General features: G+C 32.1%; 1 protein-coding gene across 1 annotated transcript; it reads left to right on the top strand.

Moving 5' to 3' along the window:
• Window positions 1–2,969: 2,969 nt before the first annotated feature.
• Window positions 2,970–5,711, top strand: LOC143084443 (RING finger protein 207-like). Its single transcript, XM_076260806.1, has one exon. The coding sequence runs from the start codon at window positions 2,993–2,995 to the stop codon at window positions 4,892–4,894; it is 1,902 nt and encodes a 633-aa protein (XP_076116921.1). The 5' UTR covers window positions 2,970–2,992; the 3' UTR covers window positions 4,895–5,711.
• Window positions 5,712–24,170: the final 18,459 nt, after the last annotated feature.

The following is a 24,170-nucleotide window of genomic DNA, read 5'->3' as shown; positions in this document are numbered from 1 at the left end:
TGGAGTTACCTCTCGTTACATTGTACAGGAATACTTTTTGTTTTAACTATAACTGCCGATAAATCACTCGTAGATATTGAAAATAAGTCCGAATGATCCCTTATTTCCTTCCCTGGAAAACTTATCGTTGATGTAACAGGTGATTATTAATAGAATATGTTTAGAATTTAAAAAAAAGTCCGAATGATTCAACTTGTTAATGCAAATAATATTATATAGGTACAAGGTAAGTTACGATAATTGACACTGGCTTTATGAAAGAACTGTTTGTATCACTTGCACAGAATTGTTTTTATCGAGATATCAGAAGTTGATTATTCGACATCGTCGAGGTTTATACAAATGTCTTATCAACGTGAATATATTATCATTCGTTGGATACCAATTTTCGAGGATTTCGTCGGTACTGGGTAATCACGAATTTAAATGTTCAACGAAATACAAATTTTATAAAGGAACATAGTCATAGCCAAGCACTACAATGTCCACGGAAACGCAAGTTTTCCTTAATTTACGAAAATAAGGTCACACGAAAAAAATGATGCCACGACCATTTCCCAAAAATACTTTCTTATCTTTAATATAAAACTACTTTTATGGTTAGGCGGCGTAAAGTGCAAGACCAATACGTATGACGGATGTCGGTTTATTTCAACTGGCTTTGGAACCCACTTCCTAAACTGTAAATCAAGATCATTAATTTATTGTAACTAACTTGTAAACGCATCGAAATTTTGCATCTCTCAATCAAAATAAATGTTTGTTTTTTTTTAAATTAAAAGATTTGGTAACTTCTTAAAAAAGTTGGAATATGGCACATGGTACGTGATATTATCTTTAACGTCCTGTCACTAAATATTCTAAAGTTTGGTGTACACATCTATCCCATCGAACTTGAAATAAAGGAATACAATTAAGTTTGTCTATTTTATTGACTTACATCTTGAAATTGACAATGAGGGTCGATTGAGACCAAATTAATAACAATGTTTAAAAAAATATCCCCAGACCGTGTTGTTTTAATATTGCGTTTGATTTATCTGACATTTAAAAAGAGGCGAGAAACACCAGAGGGACATTCAACCTCATAAGTCGAAAATAAAAAGGGACAATGCCATGGCTATAAAAAAAGACAAAAACAACAGTTACTGTACACAAAACACAACAGAGAAAAAAAAATAGATTGAGCAATACGAACCCCAATAAAAGCTAAAAGTCATATCAGTTGCCCCGGAAGAGTAAGCAAATCCTGCTCCACATGTGGCACCTTTCGTGTTGCTCTTGTTACTACAAACACCGCCGATAAGTGTAATTCGGCAGGTAACATTCGGGAAAAAGGGACGGAATTGTAGTTATGAAATTTTGAACATATCCGCGATTATCTGTGAAACGGATATTCCGTATCGATCAATCAACTTGTGATCACGTAAAATATGATGGAATGATTTCGACTTCACCACTTAGAACTATTGGTTTAATAGCTTCCTTGTGAGCATCAACCTTTTTTCATGGAAATCATGATAGGAAATACAAGCCCTAAAATATCGTATCAAAGGGGAAAATATACTTTGTATGCAGGCGTTTCTACATAGAAATGGAAAGTTCACAGTTGGGAAGCAGAAATCATCTATTTTGTCGTTAACTTTTGTTTTCGACCGACCCACATTGTCAAATTGGAACATATGTTAGTCTAGATATGAGACATACTTAATTGTGTCTGTTGTATCTTAAGATAGACAAGCTTGATCTGTGTTCAACATAATCACCAAATCTTGAGACAGCATCGGAATGTTAAGTTAAAGGATACTGCTAACTTCGTTTCTCTCTTCCTAAGAAGTTTCGTTATTAAGTCAACTAACATTGCTATTGCATATATAACATATTAGAGGCGAATATATCAAAAATTGTTTTTGTAATACTTTTTCATATAAATAGATAACAATTTTTTCTCGATTTTTGTTTGTAACCCGGACTCCTAATCGATTTATGACTTATGAACAGTGGTATACTACAGTGGCCTTTATTTACCATATAAAAATATGTATTTCGTTCCGTTCAACCACTTCTTTATTTCACCAATTATAGCAATAAGACCAAACATACAACTTGAAAACAAAAGTTTTTTGCTCAGTTTCCAGTCACTTATTTTAGACATTGTCCTGATCCTTAGCATATAATCATATGGTGAGTAGCTGTCTGTGTTTGTTGATCATATTGGTCTATTGTACATACTATCACAACCCTTTGATTTAGATCATTTCATAAAAACGTCGAAGTTGTATATTGAAAAGTTTATATGATAATTTAAAAATGTCGATGTGTTCAATTATTTTTTTTGCAAACGCAGGCTAAAAAACAAAGTGACCGAAACATCAGTTTTTTTTTCTGACTACGGTTCCAAAAGGTGTGTGAAATTGTTGTATAAAATATATGGTATTACACCTAAAGAACACCTAAATGTCAAATAAACTTAATGCAATTTTTTCCCCTCCAATTGCAAGTTATTTCAAGCATAACTGTCAAGTTTTGTCTCAGTCAGAACTATAGTTTCAAAGAAAATCACTATAATGTAAGGCCATATCCTACGGCAATTTCAGTCCAATTTCTTCGAAAAATCCTAATTTCAGTGTATCATTATAAAATGCAGTGTTGACTAATATCTTTCTATGCTTAATGTTTTTAATACAGGATATTAATTGTAATTGAATGAAGCTTGTTATTTTATTTCATATTGTGGCAACCCCAATTGACACCACTTTGCCTTTAAATCAGTAGTCAATATACTCTTTGGACAAATTGTTTTCCATAGTTAGTTTGTTTTTGTGGTTTATTAGACATGTATAAAACCTTATGTATGAATCGGTTTGAATTTTTAATCATTTTATTGTACATAAAACCGTTTAAATAAACGTAGTAGTTTCCACTTTATCCGTTTACCCGGAAGTATTGAATTGTTTTGGTTACGCAAATGAAACAGTATTAAAAATGCAAAATGGCCGAATGTTTAAAAAGTAAGCCAGACGCAAATAGCTTAAAATGTGGAATTTGTCTGTCTGCATTTACCAAACCTCTTGTATTGGACTGCTTTCATATATTCTGTACACCATGCATAGCAAAATTAGCTGAAGATAAAGACTCATTAACTTGTCCTTTATGTAGAGCTGTTCACTTAATTCCATCAAATGGAGTCGAAGACTTTACGGTATGTACATACATACAAGAGCAAATTTTGTCTGAAGCAAAAGTATTCTTGCAGTGTCAAATGTGTGATAATGGACAAAATATCGTGTCAAAGTGTATCGATTGCGACAGTAATATGTGCTTTGAGTGTTCCACATTTCATTCAAGACACAAACAATTTAAAACACACGTAACTGAAAAGATCGAAAGTAAAAATATTGAAACGTCAGATGAAGTTAAACTTTGTGAAGACGTTTGTGATTTACATAAGAAGGATTTCACATTCTTGTGTGAGTCCTGCAATAGCGCAATATGCGATGAATGTGTAACACAAAATCATAAATCTCACAAACATTGTCGACTAACATTTCAAGCTGACAAAAGAAGGGACTTCTTACGGTTGGGAATCGGTGTATTAAGATCGAAAATGACAGAGATAGATGACACAATCGAAATGTCAAAATACGAAGAAAATAGTTATAATAAATTTTGTAGACAAGGAAAAAATGAAATTCAAGCACATGCAAATAGATCAAAAGAAATGGTCTGCAACATTATCGACGTTATGGCAAATTTAAAGCAACAAAAAATTGACGAAATACAGAAAATGGATATCAAATCAATAACTAACTATCAAGATGAACTTGAAACAAAGAAACTTTCTTTTCAATGTATTCTAAGGAGCACAGTAGATGCAGTAAATCTAAGTCGGGATGGAAAGCTTTTTAACAAATATAAATTTCTGTACCAAACACTGCGAAATGAAGTACTTCATGGCTCTAAATCACCAGAGGTATTTGCACCGCAGTTCTGCTCTGGAAATCCAATTGAACACAAATACGTTGAAAAGTGTTTTGGAATGGTGCAAAGAAGGAAAACCTCAAGTAAGTGTAGTACATCCGAGTTTCATATTTACTCTCTCCCATTAATTTGCGAAGCACCTGAAATGACTCAAATTTACTCTTTCTCTGTGGATTATCCACGGAGTTTGATTGGATTCTATGATAACCAGACGTGGATACAATTGCGGAACACAATACATTTATATTCCTCAGATGGTACAGTAACACAAAAGCACAATGTTAATCCTGATGACGAACAGATAGTATTTGCAAGCAAAAATGAACTTTGGATCAAGTCTAAGGAATTAATCAAGGTTATAAAAATTGGAAACATCGACGAAGTAGTGGATATAATGAGGTTTGCCGAGTTGGAGGGTTGCACATGTTGTATTCTAAAATACAATAGCCTCATTGCATATTCAAAAAGAAAAAGATGCTTTTACGAAGTAAAACTAAATAGCGATATGCGTACGATCGAAAACGAAACCCCATTTAAGACCATCCCAGTTGAGGACAAACTTGTTGATTTAATAACAGTTCAACCTTTCCGTATAATTGAAACCGCATCAAAGAATATTATGTTGACAAGCAAAGATAAAGTTATAACGCTTGATGGAAATTTTAAGATCTGCAATGTTTATGTGGAAAAAAATTCAAACTTTAAGGGCATTTGTGAAGATGCATATGGCAATGTATTTATAACAGACAATTGTTATAATGGTAGAATTTGCCTTTTAACCTCTTATGGTGACTTCACACGTACTGTTTTGAAGACATATGTATCTTATCCGACGGACATTACTCGGGATCATGTTGGTAATCTGTGGTGTTTAGATAGTCCAAATCGTGTGCAAATATACTCTTACATTTAACATTATGATGTAGCATACAATCGAAACCCTAATATACATGTGTGTTTTTATCTTGATCTTCAGTTTGTATTATATAAGATAAACTATATGGTTATAAACTTTACATGTTTGGTCCTGTATCAACGCATTAACCATAAATACACATTTCTTGTAAATTTCTGAGGATATGACCGGTAAATAGACTGCACGCGGTGACTGCATATATTTGATGTACGGGTATCCTAAAAATATGGGGTTTGTTACCATAAAGGGGTAGTTACCATATGGGGTGAGTAAGGTTTTCTTTTTCTTTTCAAAACACAAATGAAATCTGAAAGGCTCACTGAAAGGTTTCAACAGAGGAAGAAATTAACACTGAACGATTAAAATAAGTTCATAAAACAAATTTAAAGCTAGCAAGTTGTGATGGTTGGCATTTGTTTTTTTTTTGTATAGACAATGGCAGTAGGTTTTAATACTTTTAGTATTGGAGACTTCACCACTTTGATAGGCCTCAAGTCTAAATACCACATGTGAAGGTTAGATAAATTCGTTACACGGTGTACTAATGGCCTAATGATATAAATGGAGTCAGTAAATTCCATTGAGGATTCGAACTTCGCTCTCGCACACTATGGAATTTACTGACCCTATACATATTATATGTATATCAGATCACTAACACATCATGTAAATTACATCATATATATTAAAGACATATGTACAAATATTACAAACAAAATTATCTTGAAATTAAACTCAAACCATTACTCTAAAAAGAACTGTAATATCTTTGTTTGTATTTAAAGGAAGTTCTCCTTAAAAAAATAACACCATGTTATTTCATAATATGATAATATTACGGTACGTTAAATGAATATATGTCAATGATATTATTATTTACTAAACAAATGGAAATTGAAATGGTATGTTTGTACAGATATATTGTATAATAGTATTTGATTACGCCTCTTTTGTGATTTTTTGAAAAAAATATTGATTTACTTATAGAATAACTAATCGAAGAATTCAAATAGAGAAAAATTTTCAACGAGTGACCGAACAACACATTAATTCACGAATGCGCGTAGCGCATGAGTTAATTATCAGTCACTGTGATGTTCGGTCACGAGTTGAAATTAATTCGATATTTGAATTCTTTAATTAGTTATTCTTTTTATTACATTGACAAATGGCTTTTTTTTTTTAAAGAAATTAATTATAAAACATGTAAGGAACTATGTCTTTTTTCTACGCATTCACAATTTGTTTTGATCCGCCGTAAATGACGTATTGACAACGCCTATTGTTGTATGACGCCAGAGAGTGAAATAACCACGTTTATTTCATATGTGAAATTATCGGTTTTTATTTAACTGGGAAATCAATGTAATTCATGGCAACCAAATGTAATAAATTGCATTTATTCAGTTTAACATTATTCATATATGCCTGTTGCAAATACTCGACTTGGCACCATTTTCTCGATAACATTATCAGCTTTAGCATTCAGGATTAGTTTGTTAATTTTCTCTTCATTGTAGGGCCAATACTATTTGTTATGTCTTTATGTCGTGGGGAGGGTTTGGAGTATTCAATTGTCAGAATGAGTTTGTTCCTCGCATACTACATCTGAAATGTCGAGACCTCTGCTGGTTGACGGCTAGTTCTTGAAAGTATCAACAGCCAAGTGGCATGAAAATCGGTACTGGAAAGAACATACATACACTGTACATTGTTTTATTGAAATTTTCAAACATATGAAATGTTAGAACGTAAACTATCCCCCTCACGCATTGCTTTTATTCCTTGTCTTCGTTTGACTCTACTAAAAAAGTGGTGTATTTATGTTTAATCAGATATTGGTTTTGAATTTTCAATATTTTGGCCTCAAGCATCACTAAAGACACATTAACGATTAATAGTCCAGTCAATCTAACATAAATTTGACACTAACCTTAAATTAATTGCACAGAAGATTTTTAAGTTTTAATTTTTAGCATTATACCCCAAATATACACAGAAATAAGTCCCATTAAATCTTACTTGAGGAAGACTAAAAAAAAATCATGATTTAAAATTCCTATGGAGATTTGCATTGAAAAAGGGATAAATCTGCAAAAAAAAGGCAGAAATATTATACAAATTGATACAAAATTATAACCTTACCGCTTCTATTCAACAGAATGTATTGATTCTTGAAATTTTAGCAATCTTTAGGGTATAACAAACAACTCCAAAGGTGTTGTCATATCTTTTATCAAGCTACAATCTAGATTTCGTAATTCATTAGTTGACCATTAATTGAATTTTTTAACATGTCAAGGCAAAGAATCTCAAATTTAATAAAAATAATTAAATATTTGTTTTTCTTTATGTGGTTTAAATTTTCTTTAAACAAGGCAGGTGCTGAACAAATATAATATACAGATATAAACAATACCAAATTTTCACAATATTTTTTTCAAAATGGTCACAAAGCCACAAATTTGAATTTCTTTAATGAAAAATGCACACAAAAAATAGAAATACCCAAAACACTTTGGGTTTGTACATTTCTGTGGAGTTTATCCCTTTCTAATGTTAATTTCCATAGGAAATGAAAAATGCTGATTTTGAGTTTTCCTCAAATAAGATTTCATGAGACCTTTTTTCTGATTATATTTAGGGCTTAATGCTATAGAAGAGGGACGAAAGATACTAGAGGGACAGTCAAACCCATATATAGAAAATAAACTGACAACGCCATGGCTAAAAATGAAAAGGACAAACAGACAAACAATAGTACACATGACACAACATAGAAAACTAAAGAATAAACAACACAAACCCCATCAAAAACTAGGGGTAATCTCAGGTGCTCCGGAAGGGTAAGCATATCCTGCTCCCCATGTGGCACACGTCGTGTTGCTTATGAGATAACAAATCCGGTAAAACGTCTTATTCGGTAGGTCACATTTATGAAATGGAAGGGGATTGTAGTTACGACGTAAGGAACATATCCGATATCATTTGTGAAACGGTTATTCCATAACAGTCAACCAACTCGTGATGGCGTCCGTAAAATTTACGAAGAGGTGATTTCAACTTCACCATTTGGAACTCTTGATTTAATAGCTTCCTTGTGAGCAACAACCCTCTATTGAGAAAATCATGATAGGAAATGCAAGCACGGGAATATTGTATCCATTGGGTGATATAAACACCGTATGCAGGTGCTACTGGAATGTTGCTTCTTAGAAATGGAAAGTTCACAATTGGAAAGCTGACATCATCTCTTTTGTCGTAAAGTTTTGTTTTCAATCGACCCCCATTGTCATTTTCTAGATGTAAGTCAAGATATGAGGCCGACTTAACTGTATCTGTTGTATCCTCTATCTCTAGTTCAATGGGATGGATGCGTTCGACATAGTCACCAAATTTGAATTATTTAGTGAAAGAACATCATCTTTATAGCGAAAAATAGAGTATACTGTTGGTGACCTTCTGCTGTTGTTTTTTCTATGGTCGGGTTGTTGTCTCTTTGGCACATTCCCCATTTCCATTCTCAATTTTATTAAAGGATATTGCTTACTTCTTACTTTCTTCCTAAGAATTTCCTGTATGAAGTCAGCCTCATAATAATCAAGAAATAAGTCGGCAAGAAGAGGGACACAATTATAGCTAAAACTAAAACATTTTCGGTTGAAATTAGTTTGAGGTTAAAACTTAGTTTGACTGTACTATGACATATATATAATGGGATATAATTTTCAATAAGATAACTATCGACAAGAGACTACTTATCTTAGATATATTGTCGCCGTCATGTTTAATTAGCATCGTGTTTTTGTTGATTGCCAGCCGCGTCCACTCGAGATGGCGTTTTTCATTTGGTGGAATCAAAACCTTTCCCAAAAAACAATGCTGTCCTTGTTTTTGCACTGTATAATCATAATCTTCACATACTCCAAGATTATTTTCAATGGTGGAATCCAACATTGTTATTTTTGGAAGTATTGCCATGGAGTTTCACGAGGAGTCTATTTTCTCCGGCATCTCGGATATTTTCATCATTTTTATTTTTTACATGCAAAAAACGCGGGAAAGTGCATCACATCAATGGCAGTGGCGGATCCAAAACTTTTCCTAAGGTGGGGGGGGGGGGGGGGGGGCTGACTGACCTAAGGGGGGCCCAGCTCCAGTCATGCTTCAATGATTCCCTATATGATCAACCAAAATTTTCCCACGAAAGGGGGGGGGGCCCAGGTCCCCCTGGATCCGCCTATGAATGACCGTAAGGTAACGAATGTTATGTAAGTAAAGAAACCTCATAGAAACCATGATGGCGGATTTACAATGACAAATAAACTTGGATAATGTAAAGGCCAGGATTATACAGTGCAATCACAACAAAAGGTATGACAGTAATGGTTTTTGGAAAGATTTTTGATTCCTCTAATTGAAAAACGAATCTCGAATGAATGCGGTTTGTAGTTTTTTTTTCGACCAAAAACATAGTGTCAATTTCACCTGAGGCGACTGTAAGCAACTAAAGGTCATCATGTGGCTTTCAGATATGAGGTAAACTTCACTGTATCTGTTGTATCCTTTATCTCTAGTTCGATGGGATAGATGCGTTCAACATAGCTACCAAACTTTGAATTATTTAGTGAGAGAACATCATCTATATAGCGGGAAGTAAAATTTATTAGTTAATCAAGTCTTTAGAAGTTCCTGTATGAAGTCAGCCTCATAATAGTAAAGGAACAAGTCGACAAGTAGAGGGGCACAATTGGTTTCCATTTAAATGTCGAAACAAACATTCGTAAATATAGCTCAACATGCAGACTTCTAATACGTTCAGGTATTTCACATCCAATTTTTTATGGAAATATTCTTTATAAAGCACAAAGGTGTCAGTATTCACCTCAGAAACTTACAAAACCTTTGAATAGACTTATTCAGAAGGGATATAATTACGATACTGTTGTCAAGTCATTAAAGATTGCATATTTTGGCGTTATTATTGAGTCACTGATAAGGTCTTTGCATCGGAACTAAACACATTTATTCTAAAAACAGTTGTTGGCATGACACGGGTTATGTTATTCTCATATATGTTATGATGGTATGATACTAAACCCCTAACGGGAAGGATTGTGCCTGATGTTCATATGTTGAAATCATAATCTTCCAGTCAGTTTAATTGAAGTCTGGAGCTGGCATGTCAGTTAACTGCTAGTAGTCTGTTGTTATTTATGTATTATTGTCATTTTGTTTATTTTCTTTGGTTACATCTTCTGACATCAGACTCGGACTTCTCTTGAACTGAATTTTAATGTGCGTATTGTTATGCGTTTACTTTTCTACATTGGTTAGTGGTATAGGGGGAGGATTGAGATCTCACAAACATGTTTAACCCCGCCGCATTTTTGCGCCTGTCCCAAGTCAGGAGCCTCTGGCCTCTTTTAGTCTTGTATTATTTTAATTTTAGTTTCTTGTGTACAATTTGGAAATTAGTATGGCGTTCATTATCACTGGACTAGTATATATTTGTTTAGGGGCCAGCTGAAGGACGCCTCCGGTGCGGGAATTTCTCGCTACATTGAAGACCTGTTGGTGACCCTCTGCTGTTGTTTTTTATTTGGTCGGGTTGTTGTCTCTTTGACACATTCCCCATTTCCATTCTCAATTTTATGTAATGTTATTATAGCAGAGATGGCTCGCATTTTTCCTAGTTATATTTCAGAAAGTCTTATATTAATATTCTTTAAACGTGTCGGTACTGTGAACTTTATTTTTTCAATACATGTAAGAAAAAAAAGTGCAACCCTAATTCATCTTTATCTGATTAAGGTGACAAATTTGAGAATGTAATTTGTTGTAAATACATAAGGAATTTGATGCATACTGACAAATATTTATTCGAAAGATTTTGATAGTTTTCTTGTAATTGGATCTTTCTTCGTTTTGGGACATTTCCGATTGAAATTTCTATGCCTTTAAAATGTGACATAGTTATCAAAAGAACTAGTACCAGGTTTATAATTAGTTATCAAAGGTACCAGAATTATAATTTAGTACGCCAGACGCGCGTTTCGTCTACATAAGACTCATCAGTGACGCTCATATCAAAATATTTATAAAGCCAAACAAGTACAAAGTTGAAGAGCATTGAGGTTCCAAAATTCCAAAAAGTTGTGCCAAATACGGCTAAGGTAATCTATGCCTGGGATAAGAAAATCCTTAGTTTTTCGTAAAATTCAATGTTTTGTAAACAGGAAATTTATTAAAATGACCACATTATTGATATGCATGTCAACACCGAAATGTTGACTACTGGGCTGGTGATACCCTCGGGGACGAAACGTCCACCAGCAGTGGCATCGACCCAGTAGTGTAAATAGTTATATAATTTAGTACGCCAGACGCGCGTTTCGTCTACATAAGACTCATCAGTGACGCTCATATCAAAATAGTTATACAGCCAAATAAGTACAAAGTTAAAGAGCATTGAGGATCCAAAATGCCAAAAAGTTGTACCAAATACAGATAAGGTAATCTATTCCTGGGACAAGAAAATCCTTAGTTTTTCGAAAAATTCAAAGTATAAACAGGAAATTTATAAAAATGACCACATAACTGATATTCATGTCAACACCGAAGTGCTGACTACTGGGCTGGTGATACCCTCGGAGACGAAACGTCATAATCATAAATCAAAATGTTGTCAGATGATCGAAATATACTCTACGGAGTCGGTTATTAAATTAAGGTTTTCGTCAACTAATTTATTTTGCATTGTTTATCACCGAACAGACAAGGTATGGATGTCAGGAATAACTAGTTATTAGGATTTTGTAAACATAACAATATGCTTATTGTTAATGGTAGAATTTGTGACAACAGAGGACTATTTACTTGCAAAAAAGCTAATGTGGTCGATCATAAAATAATGCCCCTATGTTTTCTAAATTTTACTGTATTAGAAACGAATATTATATTTTCCTCAAGCCGAAATGAATGAAAATAAAGTGGTTTAAGATGATCCATCGTATGAAATAAACAACTGTGAGAGTACTTAATACTGACCCATGCTAAGAGTACTTTCGGCACATATACAAAGCGAAAGCGTTATCCAAATCTAAATAAAGGCAACAGTAGTAAACCGCTGTTCAAAACTCATAAATCCATGGTCAAAAAACAAAATCGGGGTAACAAACTAAAACTGAGGGAAACGCATTAAATATAAGAGGAGAAAATGTTATTCACAGTTTTGGAGGTCAAGCTGTGTTGTACAAGAATCTATAAAATATTTTGGGATGCTATGAAGAACAAAGACGCTAAATTCATTCAAGTGTGGACATCACAATATAGCAACTAATTACATAACAATTGATTATGTAATAATTATGTCATAATGAAATTATCACAATTTGAAAGATTAATCTTTCTTCTTTCTTTTGGTACCTCATTTATAAAATATAAAGAAGGATGAAATGAATTACATCAGTTTAAAGTTATCTGATTGGGAGTGAAAAAATCTTTGTATTGTGCTACCTTAAGATTATATTTGAACTAAATACTGATATTACATTTAATAGCAATGCACATTGCAATACTTATTAATAGCAAACTGAGGTAGCAATTAACTATATTATATTGCTATGTCCGGTTTGTTTTTAATCTAACTTCAAACGTAAAACATCGTACAGATTACGTTGAACAAAATCAAATCTAATAAATCAAGGATTTGTATAGTAAATAAAAATCCTTGAATAAATGAAGGCGGTGATTAATTTTCTTTACCATAACACATGAATATAATAGAAAAGACGTCAACATATTTGACAAAATCCGATGAGAATTACAAATATAACATCAAACTGAATAAATGAATTTGGGATAGATAAGTAACGAAACACGTCTTATAGTAATGCGAATTCACACTCAGCAAAACAGTCACAATCGGGAATAAGTCACGTTCGCTAATTAAAAGGTTACACGAAATAATGACAAACCACAATCTACCATGTGGTAAAAAAGTCCTTAGCTAGTTTGATAAAAGACAGATCGTATGGATCAACCAATTCGTGATGGTGTCCATAAATGCTGAGAAATGGGAAATTGATAATTGGGAAGTTAAAATCGTCCCGTTTATCATAGATTTTTGTGTGAAGTAAAAACATATTAGAAGGCATCCAAACCATGGTTCGACGATGGTTGTAAAGATTCCTGATGAGTATCAGATAATTTGTGATAATCAGTCAGATTTAGAAATTGATATAGTACTACAGTCAATTTTGTTGTTCTTAAAATGTAATTTAATTTAATGAATGTAAAAAGACAAAAAATGTATTGTGCCTTTATATACTTTGCTAAAGCCGTTGATAATGAATGGCGAAATGAATGTTATCAGAAATCGCTTGGAAATAAAAAAAAAAAAAAAACCCCAACTAATGGTAACATTTAAAACGTTAGTTTATCAAATCATGAATTGTATATAATAGTCAATCATCTGACTATTCACCTCGTAATATTGGGGTACGACAAGTGGAAAATCTCTCTCCTGGCTTATTATCTCTATATCACAATGATGCATGATTTTTTTAGACGAAATTGAGAATGAAAAGAATATCGATACTTTTTGCTTTATTATATGCAGATGAAACAGTTCTGTTTCATGAATCAGTTGAATCTTTCAGTCCCAAAATGAAACATTCAGTGAATATTGTAAACTTTGGAAATTCTAGTAAAACGAACAATTATGATTTGTTTTGTAATTGACGTTTATCGCAAAATTTTCATAATAATATTGAATTAGAACCTGCAAAAAAATTCCATATTTGAGATTGACTTTTCAAGGACAGATAACTTTGCAAGTACCAAAAAATATATAAGTTATTGAGGCATATCATGCTATGTATGATTTATGATGTTCAATAAGATAGCTAGGGTTTATTTTACTTTTCGGGTGTGTAATTTTGGGGTTCAGTAATACAGATCTGATAGAGAGAGTACACTTTGGATTTTGAAAGCTACTACTAAACTTGAAAAAGGGGGCTCCACACTTTATGATGGTATCGGCGATCTTGATGTTTATCCCATAACAGTCTAAATTAATCTACATATTGCAAAGTATGTGTCTTTAATTGTTCAAGACAATGTCCATTAGTTGCCACACATTTTGTGTAACTGTTTTTTGTTCTAATGACTGACAATTAAAATTACGTCTGAATGGCTTCATATCTGTGGTTATGGTAATATCTGATTAGTACAAACTGACTTAAGCACAAAATGAACTAAATGATAGTTTAAAAACAAAAGTCATTTGATTATTTTCAACAAAACTGGCGTTCAGATATATGTTATTCATCAAAAGGCTTATCAAACAGGTTATACATATAAGTTTAAATTTGAAAAATATTAAAATATGTTAACAGATAGAGATAGGGATATATTTTGTAGATTATGAACTGAATATATCATATATTACCATCTAACCAGGATCTGCTTACACTTCCGGAGCACCTGAGATCACCCCTAGTTTTTGATGGGATTCGTGTTGTTTATTCTTTAGTTTTATATGTTGTGTCATGTGTACTAGTGTTTGTCTGTTTGTCTTTTTCATTTTTAGCCATGGCGTTGTCAGTTTATTTTCGATTTATGAGTTTGACTGTCCCTCTGGTATCTTTCGTCTCTCTTCTGAAACTGTTAGATAAATAGGTGCATATAGACAAAGAATATATTGTGATTTATGTCAATGTCAGGAGGCTCGAAGGTACAAGTAATTCATCAAAAATTTAGACATGTTTTTTTCATTATAAATTTTATTTATTACACTATTAGACAATAACAATCAAAACCAACGAGTAAACAAAGACTCTCAAAACCAAAGGACATTTTCATCAACAGTTATAAATTATAAATAAGAAGCAACACGAACTCCACTAAAAACCGGGGTGAAATTAGGTGCTCCGGAAGGGTAAGCATTTCCTACACCGTATACGGCACCCGTATATTTGTTAATTAATGATATGGTACAAAAATTAACTAGAATAATCAATTCGTTTTAGCCCCAGATGATTTTAAAATGTCTATATCATTGAAAAAACTCCAAGTTATTTCCCTTTGGTGATAAAAATGCCATTTGTTTTGCAATATGATTGAATTATCTTTTTTTTTCTCAATTATCAGTGACCAATACTTAAGCGATTTCTGTAATTCAGTACTTTTTAAATTTCGATATTACTTTTTTTCTCCTACTAGTTCAACAGAAAAAAGTACCATAACAAAAATGCATGCTTCTTTCAAAGGCACCCTGTGAGCTTGAATGAACGGTGACCCCATATTTTTATTTATTTTTCTATTAAGTAAATGATAAAGTTTGTTTAAAATCCTATTAAAAAAAAAAGATTTATACCCGTGAGCCCCTTAATTTACTTTTTTTTAATTGTAAATTCTAGACAACTAAAGAAAACTGTTTTTGGATAAATGGTATTGTAACAAAGTAAAGTCTTGTTACAATACCATTTATCCAAAAACAGTTTTCTTTAGTTGTCTAGAGTAAATTCGTAGCATATTCATTTAGAAATAAATGCTTTTACGAAATTAAACTAGATGGCCATACATCTCCAATCAAAAAGGAAATATCAATGAAGATCATCCCTGTTGAGGAGAAACTTGCAGATTTAATACCAATTCGACCTGTGAAAATAATTGAAACCGCGTCGAATTACATCATGTTGACAAGTAAAGATAAAGTTATAACGCTTGATAGAAATTTTAAGATCTGCAATGTTTATGCAGAAAAAAATTCAAACTTTAGAGGCATTTGTGAAGATGCATATGGCAATGTATTTGTAACAGATTATTCTCTTGGTAGAATTTGCCTTTTTACCTCTTATGGTGACTTCGCTCGTACTGTTTTGACGAAAGATGTATCGTATCCGACGGACATCACTCGGGATCATGTTGGTAATCTGTGGTTTTTAGATTGCACTAATCGTGTGCAAATATACTCTTACATTTAACATTAAGATGTAGCAAAGGATCGAAACCCTGGTATCAACGTTGCATATGTCTTCGGTTTATGCTATATACGATATATCTGAATAGTATAACCTATGCAATTTGATCCTGTAACAACCCTTTCACTTTTAATACATGTACATATTGATAGGTTGTAACTGCTGACTTTTGTTGTTGTTTTACTCGCCTGATTTGTTAGGACCAAAATCTTAAAGTTGTTCAAAAGAGTTTTCCCTCTTTATTCAAATTGTAAACCATTCTTCCTAGTTTGTATGCAAATTCTTTATACTCGTGTTAATCACAAATTTATACTTCTAAAATGACAATGATTTTGTTTGAAAAATTACATAATTCCAGGACCTTTTCTTGTCCTAATAATTGATATTTTAAACATTTAACAAGTTCCAAATAAGATCCGATATCGATATCAATAGTATATGTCCCATGTATGCATGTTCTGTATCTCCTCCTTTAAATAGGAGCACAACGTGGTTAATGGTGTAAATGAGACATTTAAGACTATATACCGGTACAATAAACAATAAGTACAATGCAAGTAACAATATGAACACACACTCCTGATTAAATCCTCAAAATAATTTAAAAAAAAAATACATACCAAATTGGGGATTTGATCAGCCCGCAAGAAGATTAGAATGACAACCAAGACGGTCTCATTCAGAAATATTTTGAAAGCAGAGAAAACTGTGAACCTTATAATCAACATGAATTTATCAGAAGACAATCCGAATACTAAAATGCCAGGCTAAAAATAAGGCGTAGGTAATTTTTGATTCAACCAAGGACCCGCGGATACGTTCAAATATATTTTAAGTTTCCGCCCGCTATTCATTGAACTATAATCAAACATGAATATCATTTAAGTTCTTATCTTTTTGCATTTCTTTTAGTGAAATTGGAAAATACTTTGACACAAACAAAAAACAAGCCTATTTATTTTGCACAATCTAAATGTTAATCATTTTTGAATGCTGATTCGTTATTGAATTATTGCATATTTTTTTTTATAAAACCTTCAAAAATAATAATATGTCATCTCAAGTTTCGAAACATATGAATATCAGCAAACGTGTTTTACCATTAGTTTCAAGATTAATACTTATCCAAGATTATCTAAAATCACATTTTTTTTTCGTATTTTGAACGAACATTTATGCGAAAAATTAACAGAAAAAATTATTTATACTTATAGGCCATAAAACATTTGAAAAGTAAATAAGCATTAGCCTTAAAAAACTTGTCAGAATACCCTATTCTAATGACTTCTGTTGAAAGTTTTTGTAAATTTTCAACAAAACATGTTGAAGGATGGCGAGATCCATTCATTATTCCATCCGGAAAAAATAGGTTCACATAATTCAAGCGATTATATCTTCAAAAATATCCAACCATTACTTTGAAAAAGACTGCAGATGCTTGTATGATTAAAAAAAAAACAATCTTAAAAAGTGACCACCATGCTAGAACAAAAAATTTCGGTCTATTATGGACAAAAAAATTATATATGTTAGTAACATTTTTAACATTTTTTCTATGATAAGACTTCGGTAAGTAAAATGAAAATATAAATTAATAATATGATTTTTATAAACCGAATGGAAACTGAACTTGAAATGTTATGTTTGTACAGTTATTTTGTTTTATATTACTAGTATTGGATCACATTTCTTTTGAGCTCTTTCAAATTCAATATTGATTTACACTGAATTTGTCAGTTGAATGTATCCAAGGTTGACTTTTTCATGATGAGCTATGTGTACCAATAGAGGTATCACACCATCAATTACTCCCTCAAATTTAGAAAGTAGCCCTACTCTGACACAAAATAGTGCTTTTGATGTCCTTGATTAATTAAACTAACCAACAAATTTGCAGAAATGAAACTGTTGGTGAAGGAGAGAAATATATCTAAACAATTGTTAGCCAAAATTTACTTGTCTATGAGTTTGCATTAAAAATTGAGGATTAATGCGCTCCATAGTATACTAATTTAAGATTTCCAGAAAACCAGGGGTTATTTTTGGAGAACCTCTGTTCGAAGGTCAGTTTTTTTGTTAGAAGGCTTTAAAGGTATAGTGAAAATTGGCATGTAGAAAGCTGATACATGTACAAGTCAGGATATACCTAGTTTCTATAAAGTTAAACTTAAGGTAAAATATTTAGGTAGCTGTGAAAATTGCAAAACTTGGTTGAACAGATAGGGATTTTTAATTGGTGGTATGACACCTAGAAATAAAATAAATAGCAAAACACAGAACACCAAGTAAAAAAAAGGAAAACTGATAGTCCGTTATTAAATGGCAAAAATCAGAATGAGAAGAGGCTTATAGTAAAAAAAAAATTAAGCGGATTAAATTTCAAATCAATAAATTATGTAATTCTGGTTTGCAGCTACCTTATTTGAACCTACACGATTTGTGCTAATCAATATATATTCCAAGAACCCCGGGTCGTGCATGCTCAAATCGGTATTATAGTCTTTTAATAGAGCTATATGATGTATGATGGAGATATTCGACTTGGCACATTTTTTCACTAAAATCATCTGCTTTAGTAATCAGGATTAGATATGTTCCTTTACTCTATCGTAGGGTCAATACTATTTGGTATGTCTTCATGTTGTATTGATGCTTTGTTGAGATATAAATTTCAGAATGATTTTGTTCCTTGCATACTACATCTGAAAGGTCAACTGTAACTGGATGATTTATGATGTTTACCATGTTTACGTCCGTCGAAATGTCACATTAATGTTTGCTGCACTTTCACGCCCACGTAATTACTTAGGTATTTTGATCGGACATGTGGCTCAGTTTCATGTATGCAAAACAATATGTAATAAATAAAGTGATCTCAATTTTTAAGTAATTTGTTTTATTTCAATATTTCAATACTGTTTTTCTTGTTTTATGCTTATCATTAAATATGTACGTATTTGTCCTTTTTATTGGCACATTTTGTTTGACACAAAGTGACAAGCATGGCTTGACATTTGTCCGGATCAAATATTCTCTAATGTTTGTGCTATTTTCACATTTCCTGACCGGTGTGAGAAAAAATATTTCTCCTCACAAGTGAAAAATCTGTTCTTAGCAAATGATTGGTTGAAATTTAATTGTGACGTTTAATTCTCTTGTTTTCTTGTGAATTTTCTTATTGTGACATCATGAAAAAGGCGACCATGTCTGATGACGTAACATCAAAAGTACACAATTTTCCTCAAATCCTTGAAAAGGAAGGATAAAAATCATACGAGAAACAAATTCCACAACTGTAACTCGTGTATTACGATATTTCTCCACTCTCAACAGTTAAATTTTAATTATTTAAAAAGCTCGGCAAGTCTCGCGCTTTAAATATTAACATTTAACTGTCTCGAGTGGAGAAATATCGTAATACACTTGTTGCAGTTGTGAAATCTATATTTAAATAACACTATTAACAGGTTTCATGCAGGTTTAAGTAGGACTATTTAATTCATAACAAACTCTTTTTTTTTTTAGAACTATTTGATTATTTGTCTATTCAAATTTGGAGCACATCCAAATAAAACCAACACGCATTGTAAATTCGAAGAAATACTAAGTTATACTTATGCATAGTTATCAGTTGATCAATACATACTCTTATAAGACTGTAAATAAGTAAATATTTTGGGCAAATATTCTTTTTTTTATTGTTTATGGTTTTTTTTTTAAAATTCATCTGTCAACATCCGTAAATTACCGATGCCTATATATAATAACCTACTGTGAATGCAATCAATTTGAATCTTTAATAAATTCTTGGAAGTTAAAACATTTTTATTACTTGGAAATTTAAACTTGTTATTTACCCATGTACCCGGATGTGTAAATCATTTTTGGTAACGTCATGGCATATCATTCGGAAAAGCAAAATGGCCGACAGTTTAAGAGGTAAACCAGACGTTAATAACATAAAATGTGGGATTTGCTTTTCGGCTTTCACTAAACCTCTTCTATTAGGCTGCTTTCATATAGTGTGTACACCATGTATAACAAAGTTAGCTAAAGGTAAATGTTCATTGACTTGTCCTGTATGTAGAGCTGTTCATTTAGTTAAAGTTGATGGTGTCGAAGAATTAACCTTTAATATATCCGTACATTCATGAGCGAATTTTGTGTTTTCTGCAGTGTCTCTTAGATTTCAGAATATGCTGAATTCGAATATTTCTGGGACTATTATTGCAGAAGACGATGACATTTACGACGTATTTGTATATAACTATATGTGTATGTGAAAATAATTTCATTACATGCAAGAGAAATGAAAGAAATGATGGCTCCTTATTGTTTCCGGACTTTTATTTCCTGATGTTTCGTTTATTATACGTTGTAAAATGTTCCATATACTAGGCGATTTACTTTTGCCAATACACACTGCTGAGATTAAATGATAGGGAATCTTATATGATTGATGTTAATGAAAACTATCTCATTGCATCATCCATGTTAACTTTCCTACCCGAACAAAAGGATATTCAAATTATTAAGCAGTCACGAACGTGAGGTCATCCGACCTTTTTTGGTTACTATTTTATACCAAGAAATAATAATTCTACGAATGCCGATTTTCATGATTTTTAAACTTTATATTATTTTCCAATATAGACACTTCTGACAATTATGTGACGATGAAGGATAAATCATACACATCCCAGTTACAGTTCTTTCATTATGAATTTACTCTCTGTTTTCGGGTTAAAATCATGCAAACATTCATCTGTGTTTCTTAACGATTATTTCACATTCAAGTCTTCACAAATAGACCCTGCTGATGAACCAAGGATGATGAACGCTTTTTATTTTGTTTCTATGTCAAACAGCGGAGGCTGTTCTGTAATGAATCGGAATTAATAGATAAACGATATTTTGCAAAGAAACAGCATAATGGGACAGTGCGATATCATGCTAGTTTAAGGAGAAGTCAACACAGAGCACTATCTAAAGCGACAACGTGCAATCAGGACCAAAGATGCATGTCATATTGAAATCAGAACCAGTACACATTTTTTAATTGAAGTATTTCTGGCTCCTATATTTCATTAATTCGCAAAACGAAATTGAACGCAGCATATCAAATATGTTTGAGTATTTTCTCTTGGAATCTCCAATACTTTCTGAATAAGGATTTTTCTTAATTTGTAAGTGTTAATGTTTTTGACCTAAAAAATACGTTGATTCCAAATTTAATGGAAAACATATTGCGGTTTAGCAGTTGAAAAAAAATCTTCCCATTCCTTATAGGATAAATTTTGAAGGAAAATATAAGCTGATTAATAGTTTCGAAAAACTTACTAGAAATATTCGCGAAAAAAGACTATAACCCTACTTGAATCGATATGGAGGCTCAACTAGATTTTTCTCATGCACTTTGTAAGTTATAAAAACGTTTCTTTTTGGTAATTTTATATGAATGTTAATCGCAGATTCTACGCAACAGTTATTAAAATTTTATTTATATGTTGTATTTGAATATGATTGAAATATAATATATATGGAGCTATTACAGTAATTTTTATAACATCACATCTAACCTTCATATTATTTGAATTATTCTTACTTCAGCCAGTATTTAAAATGGTTATTCTTGAAATTTTACAGATTCGTTTCTTGTTTACATTTAGTGCCTATAATAGTTGAAAGTTCATCGAGTTAGACTTCCATTCTTTATATATACACATACATTTATATACAGGTTTTACTGTTTTCGTATATTGTATGATCGTATCATACTGAACCCTTAACGGGAGAGGTTGTGCTTGATTTTCATTTTATCAATCGATTGAGGTCTGGAGCTGGCATGTGGTTATTTGAATCATATGTATATCGTTTATTATAAGACATAAAGGACTCCTCTCAATGTTATCTCGTACTGTATTTCTGTTAGTTATTGATATATTGAAGATGTTTACTTTTGTCATATATGTTGAAAAAACTGTTTATGTTTGTGATAAGTCTTGTTGCATAACTTCAACGTTTTCGAAAGATATGGACATTTTTCAATTTTGTTCGGTTGATATTGTATGTGTAAGTGTTGTGAATTCATATAAGGTGATTTGTATATTCTGTAAATGATTTTTTTATAATATTTCAGCATCTTTTTGTAGTACATACAACATATTGTAACTGATGTAATTTGACAGCTCCGTATCTTTTAACCTCGCTTTGTTCCCCTAAAAATAAGTCTAGTATTTAACCATTTTACAGTTTCTACACTTTTCATTTGCGACAATACCATGTTTTCTGAGTGTCCTTCATTTCATTCAAAACAACAACAAAAAAACCACACGTGATGATAAAGTTAAAACGCCCAATAAAAATGTTTTGTTATACAATGTCAATATAGAAAAAGATTAATATTTTCAAGCCATATAAGACGATTTAGATGGCAATATATTTCTTTTTTTTCTATTAGTTTGCCGATTGACCTCTTATGGTGACTTGGAAGTGTCGTACAGCATGAAAGACGTCGAACTTATCATTCTGGTCGTTGTTTTTAGTAAAAAATTGACATTTGTTTTAGCAATGGCAAATGTAAAATAACAGAAATACCGAACTCCGAGGAAAATTCAAACGGAAAGTCCGTAGTCAAATGGCAAAATCAAAACATCAAGTTTTTCTTATATATTTTATGATGGTATAATACTATACCCCTAGCGGGAGAGAGTGGGCTTGATATTTATATGATGAAAACATAATATTTCAATCAGTTAAATTGAGGTCTGGAGCTGGCATGTCAGTAATTGCTATTAGTCCTTTGTTAATTTATGTATTATTGTCATTTTGTTTAGTTTCTTTTGTTACCTATTCTGACATCGGACTCGGACTTCTATTAAACTGAGTTTTGTTGTGCTTATTATTGTGTGTTTTTTCTATATTGGCTAGAAGTATAGACGGAGGGTTGAGATATCAAAAAAACATGTTTAACCCCTCCGCATGTTTGCGCCTGTCCAAAGTCAGGAGTCTCTGGCCTTTGTTAGTCTTGTATGATTTTATATATTTCGAAATTTAGAATGACGTTCTTTATCACTGAACTAGTATACATGTCTTTTAGGGGCCAGCTGAAGCACGTCTCCGGTGCGGGTTTTTCTTTTTCGCTGCATTTAAGACCCATTGGTGGCCTTCGGTTGTTATCTGCTCCGTGGTCGTTTTGCTGTCTCTTTGACACATTTCCTATTTCCAATCAAACACATCAAACGAACTGTCATATTCCTCACTTTGTAAAGGCATTTTCGTATGTGGAAAATAGTGGATTAAAACTAGTTTTATAGCTAACTAAACTTCTCACTTGTAAGACAGTCGCATAATAGTTATCAAAGGTACCAGGATTATAATTTAGTACGCCAGACGCGCGTTTCGTCTACATAAGACTGATCAGTGACGCTCATATCAAAATATTTATAAAGCCAAACAAGTATAAAGTTGAAGAGCATTGAAGATCCAAAATTCCAAAAAGTTGTGCCAAATACGCATGCCATTCGTCATGACACCACGAAATCGACGACATAAAGATATGTTATATATCAACCATGGTCAACCTAATTTTTAATTTAGTACATCAGATTTAAAACTTTTAATACGTTTGAAATAATTGTGCAAGACTTCAAATGAAGAATTTCACTGCCGCTTCAGTGACATTTGTCGGTACGTAAAATATTGGAAATTGTAGTTTTCTTTGTAATGTGTTCATTGGCAAAAAACTATAGATAATCATAGTAAGTAAGTCAATGATATAGCAGCAAGTCGAGAAAAGTACATACGTATAGATATTTTGAAATTGTAATTAATCTGTCTTGTTTCAGGAGCGAGGAAAAGGTGTTTAAAATGTTGTATACATATACGATACATATTTGTTAGTTTTTATAGTGATTGAGATCATAAAGAAATGTTGACTGCTGTTCCCCTATTTTTTTTACATGATTGTTTACCTATTATGAGTGTTTGTTTTGTTCACACATCGTAGTCAATAGAATGACATTTTATGCGAATGTATTACAAGTGAGAGTTTAAGCTAGCTATAAAACAAGGTTTAATCTACAATTTTTTACATAAAAAATACCTGTATCAAATAAGTAAATTGTCCATTCGTTTGATGTGTTTGAGCTTCTGATTTTGCCATTTGATTACAGACATTGCGTTGTGAATTTTCTTCAGAGTTTTTGTATATGTTTGTTTTGAAAAAAGTAAATTACAAAAACATTGATCTCAAATGGATATTCAAAATATTTAAAGCTCAAACA

Source organism: Mytilus galloprovincialis, chromosome 7, assembly GCF_965363235.1.
Source record: "Mytilus galloprovincialis chromosome 7, xbMytGall1.hap1.1, whole genome shotgun sequence".
Taxonomy (NCBI): domain Eukaryota; kingdom Metazoa; phylum Mollusca; class Bivalvia; order Mytilida; family Mytilidae; genus Mytilus; species Mytilus galloprovincialis.
The sequence above is the reverse complement of the archived record's forward strand: the minus strand, read 5'-3'. Positions and strand labels throughout refer to the sequence as shown.